Source organism: Pseudophryne corroboree, chromosome 6 (assembly GCF_028390025.1).
Source record: "Pseudophryne corroboree isolate aPseCor3 chromosome 6, aPseCor3.hap2, whole genome shotgun sequence".
NCBI classification, from domain to species: Eukaryota; Metazoa; Chordata; class Amphibia; order Anura; family Myobatrachidae; genus Pseudophryne; species Pseudophryne corroboree.
In genome coordinates this window covers 499584584-499602635 of record NC_086449.1, presented here as the reverse complement: position 1 = coordinate 499602635, position 18052 = coordinate 499584584, and the positions used below count along the sequence as shown (strand labels likewise).

General features: G+C 48.1%; 2 protein-coding genes across 4 annotated transcripts in view; one reads left to right on the top strand and one right to left on the bottom strand.

Moving 5' to 3' along the window:
* Positions 1-10470, bottom strand: part of LOC134932710 (mitochondrial inner membrane protease ATP23 homolog) — an 81792-nt gene extending 71322 nt beyond the window's left edge. The window contains exon 1 of one of the 3 annotated variants that reach the window (XM_063927363.1): positions 10002-10470. In XM_063927363.1, the coding sequence (XP_063783433.1) occupies positions 10002-10152 (151 nt within the window). In that variant the 5' untranslated portion in view covers positions 10153-10470. The remainder of the gene's footprint in view (positions 1-10001) is intronic. The other 2 variants (XM_063927362.1, XM_063927364.1) reach the window with 2 other exon arrangements.
* Positions 10471-10495: 25 nt separating this feature from the next.
* The window catches only part of RPAP3 (RNA polymerase II associated protein 3), a 255507-nt gene continuing 247950 nt past the window's right edge, over positions 10496-18052 (top strand). Inside the window, exon 1 of the mRNA XM_063927361.1 lies at positions 10496-10598. The gene's annotated coding sequence lies outside the window, so the exon portion shown is untranslated. The remainder of the gene's footprint in view (positions 10599-18052) is intronic.

Genomic DNA, 18052 nt, shown 5'->3' with positions numbered 1-18052 from the left:
CAATTCTTTCTGGAAGAAAATCGACAGGGCCGAAATTTGAACCTTAATGGACCCCAATTTGAGGCCCATAGACACTCCTGTTTGCAGGAAATGCAGGAAACGACCGAGTTGAAATTTCTTTGTGGGGCCTTCCTGGCCTCACACCACGCCATATTTTCGCCACATGTGGTGATAATGTTGTGCGGTCACCTCCTTTCTGGCTTTGACCAGGGTAGGAATGACCTCTTCCGGAATGCCTTTTTCCCTTAGGATCCGGCTTTCCACCGCCATGCCGACAAACGCAGCTGCGGTAAGTCTTGGAACAGACATGGTACTTGCTGAAGCAAGTCCCTTCTTAGCGGCAGAGGCCATAAGACCTCTGTAAGCATCTCTTGAAGTTCCGGGTACCAAGTCCTTCTTTGCCAATCCGGAGCCATGAGTATAGTTCTTACTCCTCTACGTCTTATAATTCTCAGCACCTTAGGTATGAGAAGCAGAGGAGGGAACACATACACGACTGGTACACCCACGGTGTTACCAGAACGTCCACAGCTATTGCCTGAGGGTCTCTTGACCTGGCGCAATACCTGTCCCGTTTTTTGTTCAGACGGGACGCCATCATGTCCACCTTTGGTATTTCCCAACGGTTTACAATCATGTGGAAAAAACTTCCAGATGAAGTTTCCACTCTCCCGGGTGGAGGTCGTGCCTGCTGAGGAAGTCTGCTTCCCAGTTTCCATTCCCGGGATGAAACACTGCTGACAGTGCTATCACATGATTTTCCGCCCAGCGAAAAGTCCTTGCAGTTTTTGCCATTGCCCTCCTGCTTCTTGTGTCGCCCTGTCTGTTTACGTGGGCGACTGCCGTGATGTTTTTCCCACTGGATCAATACCGGCTGACCTTGAAGCAGAGGTCTTGCTAAGCTTAGAGCATTATAAATTTACCCTTAGCTCCAGTATATTTATGTGGAGAAAAGTCTCCAGACTTGATCACACTCCCTGGAAATTTTTTCCTTGTGTGACTGCTCCCCAGCCTCTCGGGCTGGGCTCCGTGGTCACCAGCATCCAATCCTGAATGCCGAATCTGCGGCCCTCTAGAAGATGAGCACTCTATAACCACCACAGGAGAGACACCCTTGTCCTTGGATATAGGGTTATCCGCTGATGCATCTGAAGATGCGATCCGGACCATTTGTCCAGCAGATCCCACTGAAAAGTTCTTGCGTGAAATCTGTCGAATGGAATTGCTTCGTAGGAAGTCACCATTTTTACCAGGACCCTTGTGCAATGATGCACTGTTTTTAGGAGGTTCCTGACTAGCTCGGATAACTCCCTGGCTTTCTCTTCCGGGAGAAACACCTTTTTCTGGACTGTGTCCAGAATCATCCCTAGGCACAGCAGACGTGTCGTCGGGATCAGCTGCGATTTTGGAATATTTAGAATCCACCCGTGCTGTTGTAGCAGTATCCGAGATAGTGCTACTCCGACCTCCAACTGTTCCCTGGACTATGCCCTTATCAGGAGATCGTCCAAGTAAGGGATAATTAAGACGCCTTTTCTTCGAAGAAGAATCATCATTTCGGCCATTACCTTGGTAAAGACCCGGGGTGCCATGGACAATCCAAACGGCAGCGTCTGAAACTGATAGTGACAGTTCTGAACCACGAACCTGAGGTACCCTTAGTGAGAAGGGCAAATTTGGGACATAGAGGTAAGCATCCCTGATGTCCCGGGACACTATATAGTCCCCTTCTTCCTGGTTCGTTATCACTGCTCTGAGTGACTCCATCTTGATTTGAACCTTTGTAAGTGTTCAAAAAAAAATTTTTATAATAAGTCTCACCTAGCCTTCTGGCTTCAGTACCACAATATAGTGTGGAGTAATACCCCTTTCTTGTAGTAGGAGGGGTAATTTAATTATCACCTGCTGGGAATACAGCTTGTGAATTTTTTCCCATACTGCCTCCTTGTCGGAGGGAGACCTTGGTAAAGCAGACTTCAGGAGCCTGCGAAGGGGAAACGTCTCGACATTCCAATCTGTACCCCTGGGATACTACTTGTAGGATCCAGGGGTCCTGTACGGTCTCAGCGCCATGCTGAGAACTTGTCAGAAGCGGTGGAACGCTTCTGTTCCTGGGAATGGGCTGCCTGCTGCAGTCTTCTTCCCTTTCCTCTATCCCTGGGCAGATATGATCTTATAGGGACGAAAGGATTGAGGCTGAAAAGACGGTGTCTTTTTCTGCAGAGATGTGACTTAGGGTAAAAACGGTGGATTTTCCAGCAGTTGCCGTGGCCACCAGGTCCGATGGACCGACCCCAAATAACTCCTTTATACGGCAATACACCTTTGTGCCGTTTGGAATCTGCATCACCTGACCACTGTCGTGTCCATAAACATCTTCTGGCAGATATGGACATCGCACTTACTCTTGATGCCAGAGTGCAAATATCCCTCTGTGCATCTCGCATATATAGAAATGCATCCTTTAAATGCTCTATAGTCAATAAAATACTGTCCCTGTCAAGGGTATCAATATTTTTAGTCAGGGAATCCGACCAAGCCACCCCAGCTCTGCACATCCAGGCTGAGGCGATCGCTGGTCGCAGTATAACACCAGTCTGTGTGTATATACTTTTTATGATATTTTCCAGCCTCCCGTCAGCTGGTCCTTGAGGACGGCCCTATCTATAGACGGTACCGCCACTTGTTTTGATAAGCGTGTGAGCGCCTTATCCACCCTAAGGGGTGTTTTCCAACGCGCCCTAACTTCTGGCGGGAAAGGGTATACCGCCCATAATTTTCTATCGGGGGGAACCCACGCATCATCACACACTTTATTTAATTTATCTGATTCAGGAAAAACTATGGTAGTTTTTTCACATCCCACATAATACCCTCTTTTGTGGTACTTGTAGTATCAGAAATATGTAACACCTCCTTCATTGCCTTTAACGTGTGGCCCTAATAAGGAATACGTTTGTTTATTCACCGTCGACACTGGATTCAGTGTCCCTGTCTGTGTCGACCGACTAAAGTAAACGGGCGTTTTAAAACCCCTGACGGTGTTTTTGAGACGTCTGGACCGGTACTAATTGTTTGTCGGCCGTCTCATGTCGTCAACCGACCTTGCAGCGTGTTGACATTATCACGTAATTCCCTAAATAAGCCATCCATTCCGGTGTCGACTCCCTAGAGAGTGACATCACCATTACAGGCAATTGCTCCGCCTCCTCACCAACATCGTCCTCCTACATGTCGACACACACGTACCGACACACAGCACACACACAGGGAATGCTCTGATAGAGGACAGGACCCACTAGCCCTTTGGAGAGACAGAGGGAGAGTTTGCCAGCACACACCAAAAACGCTATAATTTTATATAGGGACAACCTTATATAAGTGTTTCTCCCTAATAGCATCTTTATATCGCCAATTAGTGCCCCCCCTCTCTGTTTAAACCCTGTTTCTGTAGTGCAGTGCAGGGGAGAGCCTGGGAGCCTTCTCTCCAGCCTTTCTGTGAGAGAAAATGGCGCTGTGTGCTGAGGAGATAGGCCCCGCCCCTTTTCTGGCGGGCTCGTCTCCCGCTATTTAGAGAAATCAGGCAGGGGTTAAATATCTCCATATAGCCTCTGGGGCTATATGTGAGGTATTTTTAGCCTTTATATAGGTTACATTTGCCTCCCAGGGCGCCCCCCTCCCAGCGCCCTGCACCCTCAGTGACTGCCGTGTGAAGTGTGCGGAGAGGAAAATGGCGCACAGCTGCAGTGCTGTGCGCTACCTTTAGAAGACTGCAGGAGTCTTCAGCCGCCGATTCTGGACCTCTTCTGACTTCAGCATCTGCAAGGGGGCCGGCGGCGCGGCTCCGGTGACCATCCAGGCTGTACCTGTGATCGTCCCTCTGGAGCTTGATGTCCAGTAGCCAAGAAGCCAATCCATCCTGCACGCAGGTGAGTTGACTCCTTCTCCCCTCAGTCCCTCGCTGCAGTGATCCTGTTGCCAGCAGGAATCACTGTAAAATAAAAAACCAAGCTAAACTTTTTCTAAGCAGCTCTTTAGGAGAGCCACCTAGATTGCACCCTTCTCGGCCGGGCACAAAAATCTAACTGGCTTGGAGGAGGGTCATAGGGGGAGGAGCCAGTGCACACCACCTGATCGGAAAGCTTTACTTTTGTGCCCTGTCTCCTGCGGAGCCGCTATTCCCCCATGGTCCTTTCAGGAACCCCAGCATCCACTAGGACGATAGAGAAATATATTTTCAGGGCCCTGACAACGTCAAGTAACTTGGAGTCCTCCAAGTCCCTAGTAGCCGCAGGCACCACAATAGGTTGGTTCATGTGAAAAGCAGAAACCACCTTAGGGAGAAATTGAGGACGAGTCCTCAATTCTGCCCTGTCAGAATGAAAAATTAAGTAAGGGCTTTTATATGATAAAGCCGCCAATTCTGACACACGCCTGGCTGAAGCCAGGGCTAACAGCATTGTCACCTTCCATGTGAGATATTTTAAGTCCACAGTGGTGAGTGGTTCAAACCAATGTGACTTAAGGAACCTCAAAACAACATTGAGATCCCAAGGTGCCACTGGAGGCACAAAAGGAGGTTGTATATGCAGTACCCCTTTTACAAATGTCTGAACTTCAGGTACTGAAGCCAGTTCTTTCTGGAAGAAAATCGACAGGGACGAAATTTGAACCTTAATGGACCCTAATTTTAGGCCCATAGACAGTCCTGTTTGCAGGAAATGGAGGAAACGACCCAGTTGAAATTCCTCTGTAGGGGCCTTCTTGGCCTCACACCACGCAACATATTTTCGCCAAATGCGGTGATAATGTTTTGCGGTTACATCCTTCCTGGCTCTGACCAGGGTAGGGATGACTTCATCTGGAATGCCTTTTTCCTTCAGGATCCGGCGTTCAACCGCCATGCCGTCAAACGCAGCCGCGGTAAGTCTTGGAACAGACAAGGCCCCTGCTGGAGCAGGTCCTTTCTTAGAGGTAGAGGCCACGGGTCTTCCGTGAGCATCTCCTGAAGTTCCGGGTACCAAGTCCTTCTTGGCCAATCCGGAACCACGAGTATCGTTCTTACTCCTCTCCATCTTATGATTCTCAGTACTTTTGGTATGAGAGGCAGAGGAGGGAACACATACACTGACTGGTACACCCACGGTGTTACCAGAGCGTCCACCGCTATTGCCTGAGGGTCCCTTGACCTGGCGCAATATCTGTCTAATTTTTTGTTTAGACGTGACGCCATCATGTCCACCTTTGGTTTTTCCCAACGGTTTACAATCAGGTGGAAGACTTCTGGGTGAAGTCCCCACTCTCCCGGGTGAAGGTCGTGTCTGCTGAGGAAGTCTGCTTCCCAGTTGTCCACTCCCGGAATGAACACTGCTGACAGAGCTATCACATGATTTTCCGCCCAGCGAAGAATCCTTGCAGCCTCTGCCATTGCCCTCCTGCTTCTCGTGCCGCCCTGTCTGTTTACGTGGGCGACTGACGTGATGTTGTCCGATTGGATCAATACCGCCTGACCCTGAAGCAGGGGTTTCGCTTGACTTAGGGCATTGTAAATGGCCCGTAGTTCCAGAATGTTTATATGAAGAGATGTTTCCATGCTTGACCACAAGCCCTGGAAGTTTTTTCCCTGTGTGACTGCTCCCCAGCCTCTCAGGCTTGCATCCGTGGTCACCAGGATCCAATCCTGAATGCCGAATCTGCGGCCCTCTAGAAGATGAGCACCCTGCAACCACCACAGGAGAGACACCCTTGTCTTTGGTGACAGGGTTATCCGCTGCTGCATCTGAAGATGCGAACCGGACCATTTGTCCAGTAGATCCCACTGAAACGTTCTTGCATGGAATCTTCCGAATGGAATTGCTTCGTAAGAAGCCACCATTTTTCCCAGGACCCTCGTGCACTGATGCAATGACACCTGGGCTGGTTTTAGGAGGTTCCTGACTAGCTCGGATAACTCCTTGGCCTTCTCCTCCGGGAGAAAAACCTTCTTGTGGACTGTGTCCAGAATCATTCCTAGGAACAGAAGACGTGTCGTTGGAATCAGCTGCGATTTTGGAATATTTAGGATCCACCCGTGCTGACGTAACACTATCTGAGATAGTGCTACTCCGACTTCTAACTGTTCCCTGGACCTTGCCCTTATCAGGAGATCGTCCAAGTAAGGGATAATTAATTCGCCTTTTCTTCGAAGAAGAATCATCATTTCGGCCATTACCTTGGTAAAGACCCGAGGTGCCGTGGACAACCCAAACGGCAGCGTCTGAAACTGATAATGACAGTCTTGTACTACAAACCTGAGATACCCTTGGTGAGAAGGGTAGATTGGGACGTGGAGATAAGCATCTTTGATGTCCAGAGACACCATATAGTCCCCTTCTTCCAGGTTCGCTATCACCGCTCTGAGTAATTCCATCTTGAATTTGAACCTTTTTATGTAAGTGTTCAAGGATTTCAGATTTAAAATTGGTCTCACCGAGCCGTCCGGCTTCGGTACCACAAACAGCGTGGAATAATACCCCTTTCCTTGTTGTAGGAGGGGTACCTTGATTATCACCTGCTGGGAATACAGCTTGTGAATGGCTTCCAGAACTGCCTCCCTGTCGGAGGTAGACTTTGGCAGAGCAGACTTCAGGAACCGGCGAGGGGGAAACGCCTCGAATTCCAGTTTGTACCCCTGCGATACTACCTGTAGAATCCAGGGATCCACTTGCGAGTGAGCCCACTGCGCGTTGAAATTCTTGAGACGGGCCCCCACCAAGTCTGAGTCTGCTTGTAAAGCCCCAGCGTCATGCTGAAGACTTGGCAGAAGCAGGGGAAGGCTTCTGATCCTGGGAAGCGGCTGCATGGTGCAGTCTTTTTCCCCTTCCTCTGCCCCGGGGCAGAAAGGAATGGCCTTTTGCTCGCTTGTATTTATGGGAACGAAAGGACTGAGTTTGAAAAGACGGTGTCTTTTTCGGTTGATGTGAAGTGACCTGGGGTAAGAAGGTGGACTTTCCAGCCGTTGCCGTGGCCACCAGGTCCGAAAGACCAGCCCCAAATAACTCCTCCCCTTTATACGGCAATACTTCCATATGTCGTTTGGAATCCGCATCCCCTGACCACTGACGCGTCCATAACGTTCTTCTGGCAGAGATGGACATAGCACTTACTCTTGATGCCAGGGTGCAAATATCCCTCTGTGCATCACGCATATATAGTAATGCATCCTTCAAATGCTCTATAGTTAACAATATATTGTCCCTATCCAGGGTATCAATATTTTCAGTCAGGGAATCCGACCACGCGACTCCAGCACTGCACATCCAGGCTGAAGCGATTGCTGGTCGCAGTATAACACCAGTATGTGTGTATATACTTTTTAAGATATTTTCCAGCCTTCTATCAGCTGGTTCTTTGAGGGTGGCCGTATCAGGAGACGGTAACGCTACTTGTTTAGATAAACGTGTGAGCGCCTTATCTACCCTAGGGGGTGTTTCCCAACGTGTCCTAACCTCTGATGGGAAAGGATATAGTGCCAATAATTTATTAGAAATTAGCAGTTTTTTGTCGGGAGAAACCCACGCTTTATCACATACCTCATTCAATTCATCTGACTCAGGAAAAACTATTGGTAGTTTTTTCACCCCCCACATAATACCCTTCTTAGTGGTATTTGTAGTGTCAGAAATGTGCAATGCTTCCTTCATTGCCGTGATCATGTAACGTGTGGCCCTACTGGACATTACGTTCGACTCATCACCGTCGACACTAGACTCCGTATCTGTGTCTGGGTCTGTGTCGACCCACTGAGGTAACGGGCGTTTTAGGGCCCCTGACGGTGTCTGAGACGCCTGGACAGGCACTAATTGATTTGCCGGCTGTCTCATGTCGTCAACAGTTTTTTGCAAAGTGTTGACATTATCACTTAATTGTTTGAACACGATCATCCAGTCAGGTGTCGACTCCCTAGGGGGTGACATCACTAACGCAGGCAATTGCTCCGCCTCCACATCATTTTCCTCCTCATACATGTCGACACACACGTACCGACACACAGCACACACACCGGGAATGCTCTGATAGAGGACAGGACCCCACGAGCCCTTTGGAGAGACAGAGGGAGAGTCTGCCAGCACACACCCAGCGCTATATATATATATATATATATATATATATATATATATATATATACACACAGGGATAACCTTATATAAGTGTTATTCCCTTACAGCTGCTGTTTATATTGTCATTTGCTGCCAATAGTGCCCCCCCTTCTCTTTTTTACCCTGATTCTGAAGCAGGACTGCAGGGGAGAGTCAGGGAGCCGTCCTTCCAGCGGAACTGTGAGGGAAAATGGCGCTTTTGTGCTGAGGAGATAGGCTCCGCCCCTTCACGACGTCCTTATCTCCCGCTTTTTTGTGTAAAAATGGCAGGGGTTAAAATACATCCATATAGCCCAGGAGCTATATGTGATATATTCTTTTGCTACCTAAGGTATTATCATTTATATTGCGTCTCAGGGCGCTCCCCCCCAAGCGCCCTGCACCCTCAGTGACCGGAGTGTGAAGTGTGCTGAGAGCAATGGCGCACAGCTGCGGTGCTGTGCGCTACCTTAGTCTGAAGACAGGATTGTCTTCTGCCGCCGATTTCACCGGACCTCTTCGTCTCTTCTGGCTCTGTAAGGGGGACGGCGGCGCGGCTCCGGTGACCCATCCAGGCTGTACCTGTGATCGTCCCTCTGGAGCTAATGTCCAGTAGCCTAAGAAGCCCAATCCACTCTGCACGCAGGTGAGTTCGCTTCTTCTCCCCTTAGTCCCACGATGCAGTGAGCCTGTTGCCAGCAGGACTCACTGAAAATAAAAAACCTAAACTAAACTTTTATTCTAAGCAGCTCAGGAGAGCCACCTAGCCTGCACCCTTCTCGTTCGGGCACAAAAATCTAACTGAGGCTTGGAGGAGGGTCATAGGGGGAGGAGCCAGTGCACACCACCTGATCCTAAAGCTTTTATTCTTGTGCCCTGTCTCCTGCGGAGCCGCTATTCCCCATGGTCCTTACGGAGTCCCAGCATCCACTAGGACGTCAGAGAAAAGTTATTTCTGCATCCAGCCAGCTGCAAATGTGAGGACGTCTGCAATGAGAGATTATCGGCAGACTGCGCATGCACAAAATGGTAAATGAGATTCTTCCGAAAGCGAACGCATCAAAATTGCAATAAACAAAACTGCTAGCAGGACTATCCCCAAAAAAAGTCTGAATTTGCATTGCAAAAGTAGGCGTTTGTGGCTCTAATGTGGGCATGCATACATTAGCAACTGCTATTTCAGGCACAGAAGTTCGTGACGAGAGCCGAGAACTGCAGTCCGTTTTCTGAGTAAGTCTTGGCCTGCACAGGCTGTTCACTATGGTTCCACAATGCTTACTTTCATTGCAAACATTGATGTTGGAGAAAGATTGCACACCCATTAATACAGGCAATTAGCCTTTCCAATTAATTTAAACAGATTGCAATGTAAATCTGCATTGAAATTAATTTACAAGATTGTCCTATTTTTTGTTGTTTTGTTAGATATTACTTTTGGAGGGCATTTATTTTTTCCGTTCCCAATTTTTTTCTCCATTCGTTTTGCATTAGTGATCCTTAGTGAATTAGGCCCTAGATCGCAGAAGATGCAGCTGTCAGCCATGCATGTCTGACTGCCAATATCGCCAGCGAGGGCACTACCAAATGCAGCATCCCCCCCATCGTCGCATCGGCAAGCGTGTATGAAGTTGCAGACGTCCACCCCGCTGCCAAGTTCCGTCGCTCACGATATTGCTGGGTACACACATCATCTAGTGTGTACCCAGTTCTAGCATAAAGAAATTGGAATAATCCATTTGATTAACAAATTAAATAACAAACGCCCATAAAGAGTGTTGTGACCATAAAGGAGAATAAAATGGCAGAAATCTAAGCTTCCATCAGAGACGGGGGTGCCTCTACACTGACAGCACTACATATTACAGAGAAGCACATCACACCTACTTATTTCCATGGTGCTCTGCAACATCATCTGGCAGCTAGAGTTGGCTCCAGCTGTGTTGGACGCTAATGGCTCCGTGTTGCTCTCACCCCTCTCTCCCCCCGGGACAGACGGGCAGCCATGGTCACGGTGTGCCGGCGTGTGTCCCTCCATGACTTGCCCAGTCACCTTTACACATGCAGCGATCACCAGATTCCATCTGATTCCGCATAGCGGGGCGCCATCTTGTAACGTCACTGCCGACTGCCCTCAGTTCACCCTGCCGCAGGGTAACCGCGTCACCGCAGCTGCGGCAGCTGTTGCTTTATTTTAGAAATTGTCTTCAAAGACAGTTTTTCCCCTTATTTACTGATCTCTGTACACATCCTCACTACACTCACATCCCGCTATGTGCAGCAGGTGCTACATGGAATACTGTCATGCATGTCTGTGTGTGTAATGTCACAGGATGGCCTGCAGTATCACAGCTAGGCTCGGGGGGGCGCTGTCCAGCTCCCGTCCTTTTAGTTTTCGGCCCGGCGTCACCGGTATCTATGGCTACTGAGATGACGCGGGGCATGCTGGGATACCCTGCGTGGGGATTGCGAGTTGGAGAGCGGGTGAGTACAGAATGGGGCAAGGTCGGGTTGAGTGACAGTGGGCAGCCAGGTGCATGTCCCGCCGGGAGGCAGCAGCTGTCCTTCCTATAGGTGATCTCTATTGTATTGTCTACAGGGACAGAGCTGTGTGTTTCCTGCCCACTAACCTCTCTGCTCTGGTGCTTTTATACATGTCATTCCCAATAAACCAATAGATAAAATCAAGCTTTGCATCTGAAACAGTGGTAGCACTACAAATCTCAGCATGCCATTGCCTGCAATATGGCAGCTGGTGAGCCCCATGTTGCATGAGCTAGCCTCGGATGACATGGAGGACAATTTTTTTTTTAACATTATTGGGAGAGCTCAGTATACATCCACCAAATGAGATAAGATCGTTGTCCACAGACCCGGTATGTGGTCACCAAGCTGACTGTCACTGTCGACATCATAAATGTTGAGTTTGTGAAATGTAGCTGTTTCGGATTGTGCTTACCTCAGACAAGACATTTTTTATATTCTAACCATGCTGACATTTCATCAGTGACAATGTCATGAACATGTCGTCATGTTTACCGTCTACATAATGAATATCGACATGGTCAGCAAGAGAAAACAAACCCCACACTGTCAGCAACACACATAGGGGGTAATTCTGAGTTGATCGCAGCAGGAATTTTGTTAGCAGTTGGGCAAAACCATGTGCACTGCAGGGGGGGGCTGATATAACATGTGCAGAGAGAGTTAGATTTGGTTGGGTTATTTTGTTTCTGTGCAGGGTAAATACTGGCTGCTTTATTTTTAGACTGCAATTTAGATTGCAGATTGAACTCACCCCACCCAAATCTAACTCTCTCTGCACATGTTATATCTGCCTCCCCTGCAGTGCACATGGTTTTGCCCAACTGCTAAAAAATTTCCTGCTGCGATCAACTTGGAATTACCCCCCATGTGCACTGCAGGGGAGGCAGATATAACATGTGCAGAGAGAGTTAGATTTGGGTGGGGTGTGTTCAATCTGCAATCTAAATTGCATCATAAAAATAAAGCAGCCAGTATTTACCCTGCACAGAAACAAAATAACCCACCCAAATCTAACTCTCTCTGCACATGTTATATCTGTCTCCCCTGCAGTGCATATGGTTTTGCCCAATTGCTAACAAAATTCCTGCTGCGATCAACTCAGAAGTAGGCCCATAATTGGGGATGCTACAGCACCTGTAGATTAGAGCTGGCTTCTGTGCTCAGAAGTAAAGATGAGCAGGCCTGTCTCTGGGAGGATGTTACATTGGGGGTCATTCAGAGTTGATCGCTAGCTGCCGTTGTTCGCAGCGGTCAGGCAAAAAAATCGGCTTTTCTGCGTATGGGTCGCCGTGCGCACGCGCAAAGTACTTTCACACAAAACGGTGCAGTTTTACACAAGGTCGAGCAACTCATTTCAGTCGCACGGCTGATCGGTGAGTGATTGACAGGAAAGGGGCGTTTCTGGGAGGTAACTGACTGTTTTCCGGGAGTGTGCTAAAAAAACGCAGGCGTGTCAGAAGATATGTGATAGTATTAGGGATGTTAGGGACCCATGTGATGAAGTCACCTGGCCGCGGTACATGGGCCCGCATATTTGCGCAAATGTGTGCTAAGAACTTCAATTATACTCCATGTTAATTGTGAGGGTTTATTTAAATTATTTTTATTATCAGTGTTCTTAGTGCTAAGAGTGTGCATCTGCATCTCTCTTCCCCCAGCATAGTATTAGAAGCCTCAGCATGATAGCACCTCTTGATATCTTTAGTAATAGGATGTGCAATCCAGGTTCCCCCCTTTTTCCACTATATTTGTGTATATATTGTACACTGGAAGGCAAGGCTTCCTTCCTCTGGATTGGCACTCCTCCCATTCACCCTCAGGTGTTTTAATTAGCTGGGTTCCTGCATTTCAGATCACACATTGATAAGGCCCTATTTAGAGGTAAGTCCTGTATAAATTTATAGAATGTGATAGTATTAGGGATGTTAGGGACCCATGTGATGAAGTCACCTGGCCGCGGTACATGGGCCCGCATATTTGCGCAAATGTGTGCTAAGAACTTCAATTATACTCCATGTTAATTGTGAGGGTTTATTTAAATTATTTTTATTATCAGTGTTCTTAGTGCTAAGAGTGTGCATCTGCATCTCTCTTCCCCCAGCATAGTATTAGAAGCCTCAGCATGATAGCACCTCTTGATATCTTTAGTAATAGGATGTGCAATCCAGGTTCCCCCCTTTTTCCACTATATTTGTGTATATATTGTACACTGGAAGGCAAGGCTTCCTTCCTCTGGATTGGCACTCCTCCCATTCACCCTCAGGTGTTTTAACTAGCTGGGTTCCTGCATTTCAGATCACACATTGATAAGGCCCTATTTAGAGGTAAGTCCTGTATAAATTTATAGAATGTGATAGTATTAGGGATGTTAGGGACCCATGTGATGAAGTCACCTGGCCGCGGTACATGGGCCCGCATATTTGCGCAAATGTGTGCTAAGAACTTCAATTATACTCCATGTTAATTGTGAGGGTTTATTTAAATTATTTTTATTATCAGTGTTCTTAGTGCTAAGAGTGTGCATCTGCATCTCTCTTCCCCCAGCATAGTATTAGAAGCCTCAGCATGATAGCACCTCTTGATATCTTTAGTAATAGGATGTGCAATCCAGGTTCCCCCCTTTTTCCACTATATTTGTGTATATATTGTACACTGGAAGGCAAGGCTTCCTTCCTCTGGATTGGCACTCCTCCCATTCACCCTCAGGTGTTTTAATTAGCTGGGTTCCTGCATTTCAGATCACACATTGATAAGGCCCTATTTAGAGGTAAGTCCTGTATAAATTTATAGAATGTGATAGTATTAGGGATGTTAGGGACCCATGTGATGAAGTCACCTGGCCGCGGTACATGGGCCCGCATATTTGCGCAAATGTGTGCTAAGAACTTCAATTATACTCCATGTTAATTGTGAGGGTTTATTTAAATTATTTTTATTATCAGTGTTCTTAGTGCTAAGAGTGTGCATCTGCATCTCTCTTCCCCCAGCATAGTATTAGAAGCCTCAGCATGATAGCACCTCTTGATATCTTTAGTAATAGGATGTGCAATCCAGGTTCCCCCCTTTTTCCACTATATTTGTGTATATATTGTACACTGGAAGGCAAGGCTTCCTTCCTCTGGATTGGCACTCCTCCCATTCACCCTCAGGTGTTTTAATTAGCTGGGTTCCTGCATTTCAGATCACACATTGATAAGGCCCTATTTAGAGGTAAGTCCTGTATAAATTTATAGAATGTGATAGTATTAGGGATGTTAGGGACCCATGTGATGAAGTCACCTGGCCGCGGTACATGGGCCCGCATATTTGCGCAAATGTGTGCTAAGAACTTCAATTATACTCCATGTTAATTGTGAGGGTTTATTTAAATTATTTTTATTATCAGTGTTCTTAGTGCTAAGAGTGTGCATCTGCATCTCTCTTCCCCCAGCATAGTATTAGAAGCCTCAGCATGATAGCACCTCTTGATATCTTTAGTAATAGGATGTGCAATCCAGGTTCCCCCCTTTTTCCACTATATTTGTGTCAGAAGATAACGCAGGCGTGCCTGGGGAAACGGGGGAGTGGCTGGCCGAACGCAGGGCGTGTATGTGACGTCAAAACAGGAACTAAACTGTCTGCAGTGATCGCAAGGTAGGAGTAGGTTTGGAGTTACTCAGAAATGGCATGACATTTTTTTCGAGCAGTTCTGCTAACCTTTCATTCACACTTCTGCGAAGATACACTCCCAGAGGGCGGCGGCTTAGCGTTTGCACTGCTGCTAAAAGCAGCTAGTGAGCGATCAGCTCGGAATGAGGGCCATTGTCTGGGACTCACGTTGCAGAAGAATATGACATATTTCTGGAGCGGGGTACACTGTGTTCCACAGGGAAACATTGGGTGTAGAGTTGGATCTTGATACAGAGGCACCAACAGGCTAAAGGTTTCACTGTTCCCAAGATGCATAGCGCCGCCTCCTCTATAACCCCGCCTCCGGGCACTCGAGCTCAGTTTGTAAATTGATGCCTGCAGAGCAGGTCACTTAACAGAGGGGGCTGCGCCAGGCAGCCCTGAAAAGAGGTTTGTTAGAAGAATCTTCAAGGGCTGCAGCACTTTTATGTCCTAGTGACATGCTATGCTGTGGCTCAAACACCTCCCCAGCAGCTCCGCACACTCCCGCTGGCTGAGTTCCCATGTGCTTGCGCCGGAGGCGCTCCGGTTCCCAGGCACACCACCGCTGGTGCTCTCCAGGATCGTGTGGCTGCTTCTTTGGAATGAGGTAAGAGGGTCCCCCAGGTGGAACCTGCCGAAATCACGTTCCGGTCGCGATCTTAGTAGACGTGGCGTGGACACTGTGGCTGTACAGCAGGGGTGGGGAACCTTTTTTCTACCAAGGGCCATTTGGATATTTCTAAAATCCTTCAGAAGCCATACAAAAATGATCAACTTAAAAATTACCCTGCCCCCCCAGTAGTTCTGCCCCTTAGAAGTACTGAGTGCGCGTGCCAAAAGATGGGTGTGACCAATTAGAATGGGACGTGATACACATATGCCCAAAATAGTGTAGTGTCAGATACACATGCCAGTGCAGTGCCAGATATACAAATGCCCCCACAGTGCCAGATATACAAATGCCCCCACAGTGCCAGATATACAAATGCCCCCACAGTGCCAGATATACAAATGCCCCCACAGTGCCAGATATACAAATGCCTCCACAGTGCCAGATATACAAATGCCCCCTCAGTGCTGCTCACCGCTGCTGCTGCTGCTGCTCCGTCCGGCGGCGTGCCTCAGCTGTCAGGGGGTCAGGGCAGGGAGGAGCACGCGGCTGTGTCGGGCGGCGGCAGCAGCGTGTAGGATCTCATTCCACCCGCCGGTTCGTGAGCCAATCAGAGCTCGCGGACCGGCAGCGGCGGCTCCTGATTGGCTGCCGGTCCGCGAGCGCTGATTGGCTCACGAACCGGCGGTTGGTTTGAGATCCTACCCGCCGCTACCGCCGGACATGTAGATGCGCTCTTCTCCTTGCCCTGACAATTGAAACACGCCGCCGCCGGACTGAGAGGCGGCGTGTCTCACTGACAAGAGCGGATGGGCCGGAACAAATGGCTTTGTGGGCCTTTTACGACCCGCGGGCCGGAGGTTCCGCACCCCTGCTGTACAGGGACCCCGCTATATCAACCAGGCCAGGGAGCACAGGTCGGATTGTACAAAAATCAATTTTATTAAGGCTTCATAGTATCCGGTGGTGAGGGCCAGCATAGGGGATAAGGCGCTTGACCTGTAGCCCCTCCCCCAGCTCCGGGACTTGCGGGCAATGTCTCATCTGTAAATCTGCCTGCTTGCTCAACGCTGTGCATTTACATGGAAAACAAAAGGATAGATAATTCTCAGTGCGCTAAAGAAAGGCAGCTAGTTAGTGTATTAATCACACAGAGGTAACTCTCATGTGTACCTCCACCCAGAGAATAATCTCAAGTGAACTGCAAAATGATGTGATCATACATACAAGCGCCCAGAGAAGGGACTAAATGATGGTTCAGAGTCCTCCTGCAGTCAGTTTTCAATGTTATTATAACAAAGAAAAAAAGTGCATATAGTGATGTACCGTAAAAAACATTTAATATACAATCACATAAAACATGACAATGGTTAAAACATAAAGTGCATGGAATCCAAAGTGCAGAGAGTGTCCAAAGTGCGTAATTACCAGCAGCAGGTTAATTCAGGCAGGAGGTTTTTTGTTCCACGGCAACTGCAAGTGTCACTTCCTCATTTCGCTGTCCTGCAGACTGTCACACTCGGTCTCCTTTGGATAAAAAACATTGAAAACTGACTGCTGTGCATTTACAGTCACTTAAGTATTCTACATGTCATTTTAGACAGTGTAAGTTAAGAACACGTGTATCTATCTATCTATCTATCTATCTATCTATCTATCTATCTATCTATCTATCTATCTATCTATCTATCTATCTATCTGTGTGTATTTCTCTTACGTCCTAGAGGATACTGGGGTTCCATTTAGTATCATGGGGTATAGATGGGTCCACTAGGAGCCATAGGCACTTTAAGAATTTGATAGTGTGGGCTGGCTCCTCCCTCTATGCCCCTCCTAGCAGACTCAGTTTAGAAAATGTGCCCGGAGGAGCCGGTCACGGTTATGGAAGCTCCTGAAGAGTTTTCTGCATTTATTTTATATGTTTGTTATTTTAAGGCAGGGCTGGATGGCACCAGCCTGCATGCTTCGTGGGACTTAGGGGGGAAAACGGCCCAACCTCTTGAAGGGTTAATGGTCCCGTGCCCCGCTGACAGGACACTGAGCTCCTGAGGGAACTATTCGCAAGCCCCACCACGGCGAGCGTACATTCCCGCAGCACACCGCCACCTCTAACAGAGCCAGAAGAATGAAGAGTGGCAAATACCAAGCCGGCGTCCCGGTTAGCGGGGCGCCGGCCATTATGGCAGCATGAGGGTATGGAGACGCACAGCTTCTAACCGGGGTGGAATGCATCTCAAGACACAGTACACAGCTGCGTCTCAGTACACTGTACACAGTACCCACACTGGCAAAAACAGTCCTAAAACGGTTTTCTCCATTTTAAGCACCAGATTACCTCAACCAGTATAAAAAATGCGGTAGGACCGCACACCATTGAAGGGGCGGGGCCTTCACTATGAGCGGATCCAGCAGCTCACCAGTGCCATTTTCCCTCTGCAGTGGACACAGACGCTGACTGACAGGGACGCGCAGCTTTTCCGGAGAGACTCCAGATTACCTCAGCGGTACCAGAGGGTCATAGCACGGGGGGAGCGATTATTAGTGTACTAAGTCCCCTATCAGGGTACTTAGTCTGCGACCCGGCTAAGCTTGGCATTAGCGATAAGTGCGCAGTGGGGGCTGGCTCCAAATAACTCTGTGTCTCTGAGGGGGGGGATGCTACTCTGTCACAGGGAATAGAGGCTCTTATAGATGCTATCAGAGATGTTTGCATATTCCTGATAAGGTGTCAGAGGAGTGTGAGGAATCTTATTTTAATGTAAAAAACAAGTCCTCAGTCACTTTTCCTGCGTCAAAAGAATTGAATACCCTGTTTGAAGAACCGTGGGTTAATCCTGATAAGAAATTTCAGATCCCTAAAAGGTTGCTCTCATCTTTCCTTTTCCTCTGGAGGATAGGAAAAAATGGGTAAATCCACCGATAGTGGACGCATCAGTCTCTAGGCTGTCACGAAAAATTGTATTGCCTGTCCCTGGTGCAGCCTCCTTAAAAGACACGGCTGATCATAAAATTTAGACTACACTCAAATCATTGTATACAGCTGCTGGGGTGGCCCAGAGACCCACTATTGCATGTGCGTGGATCACTAAGGCCATTGCTAAATGGTCAGGTAACTTAATTGAGGGGTTAG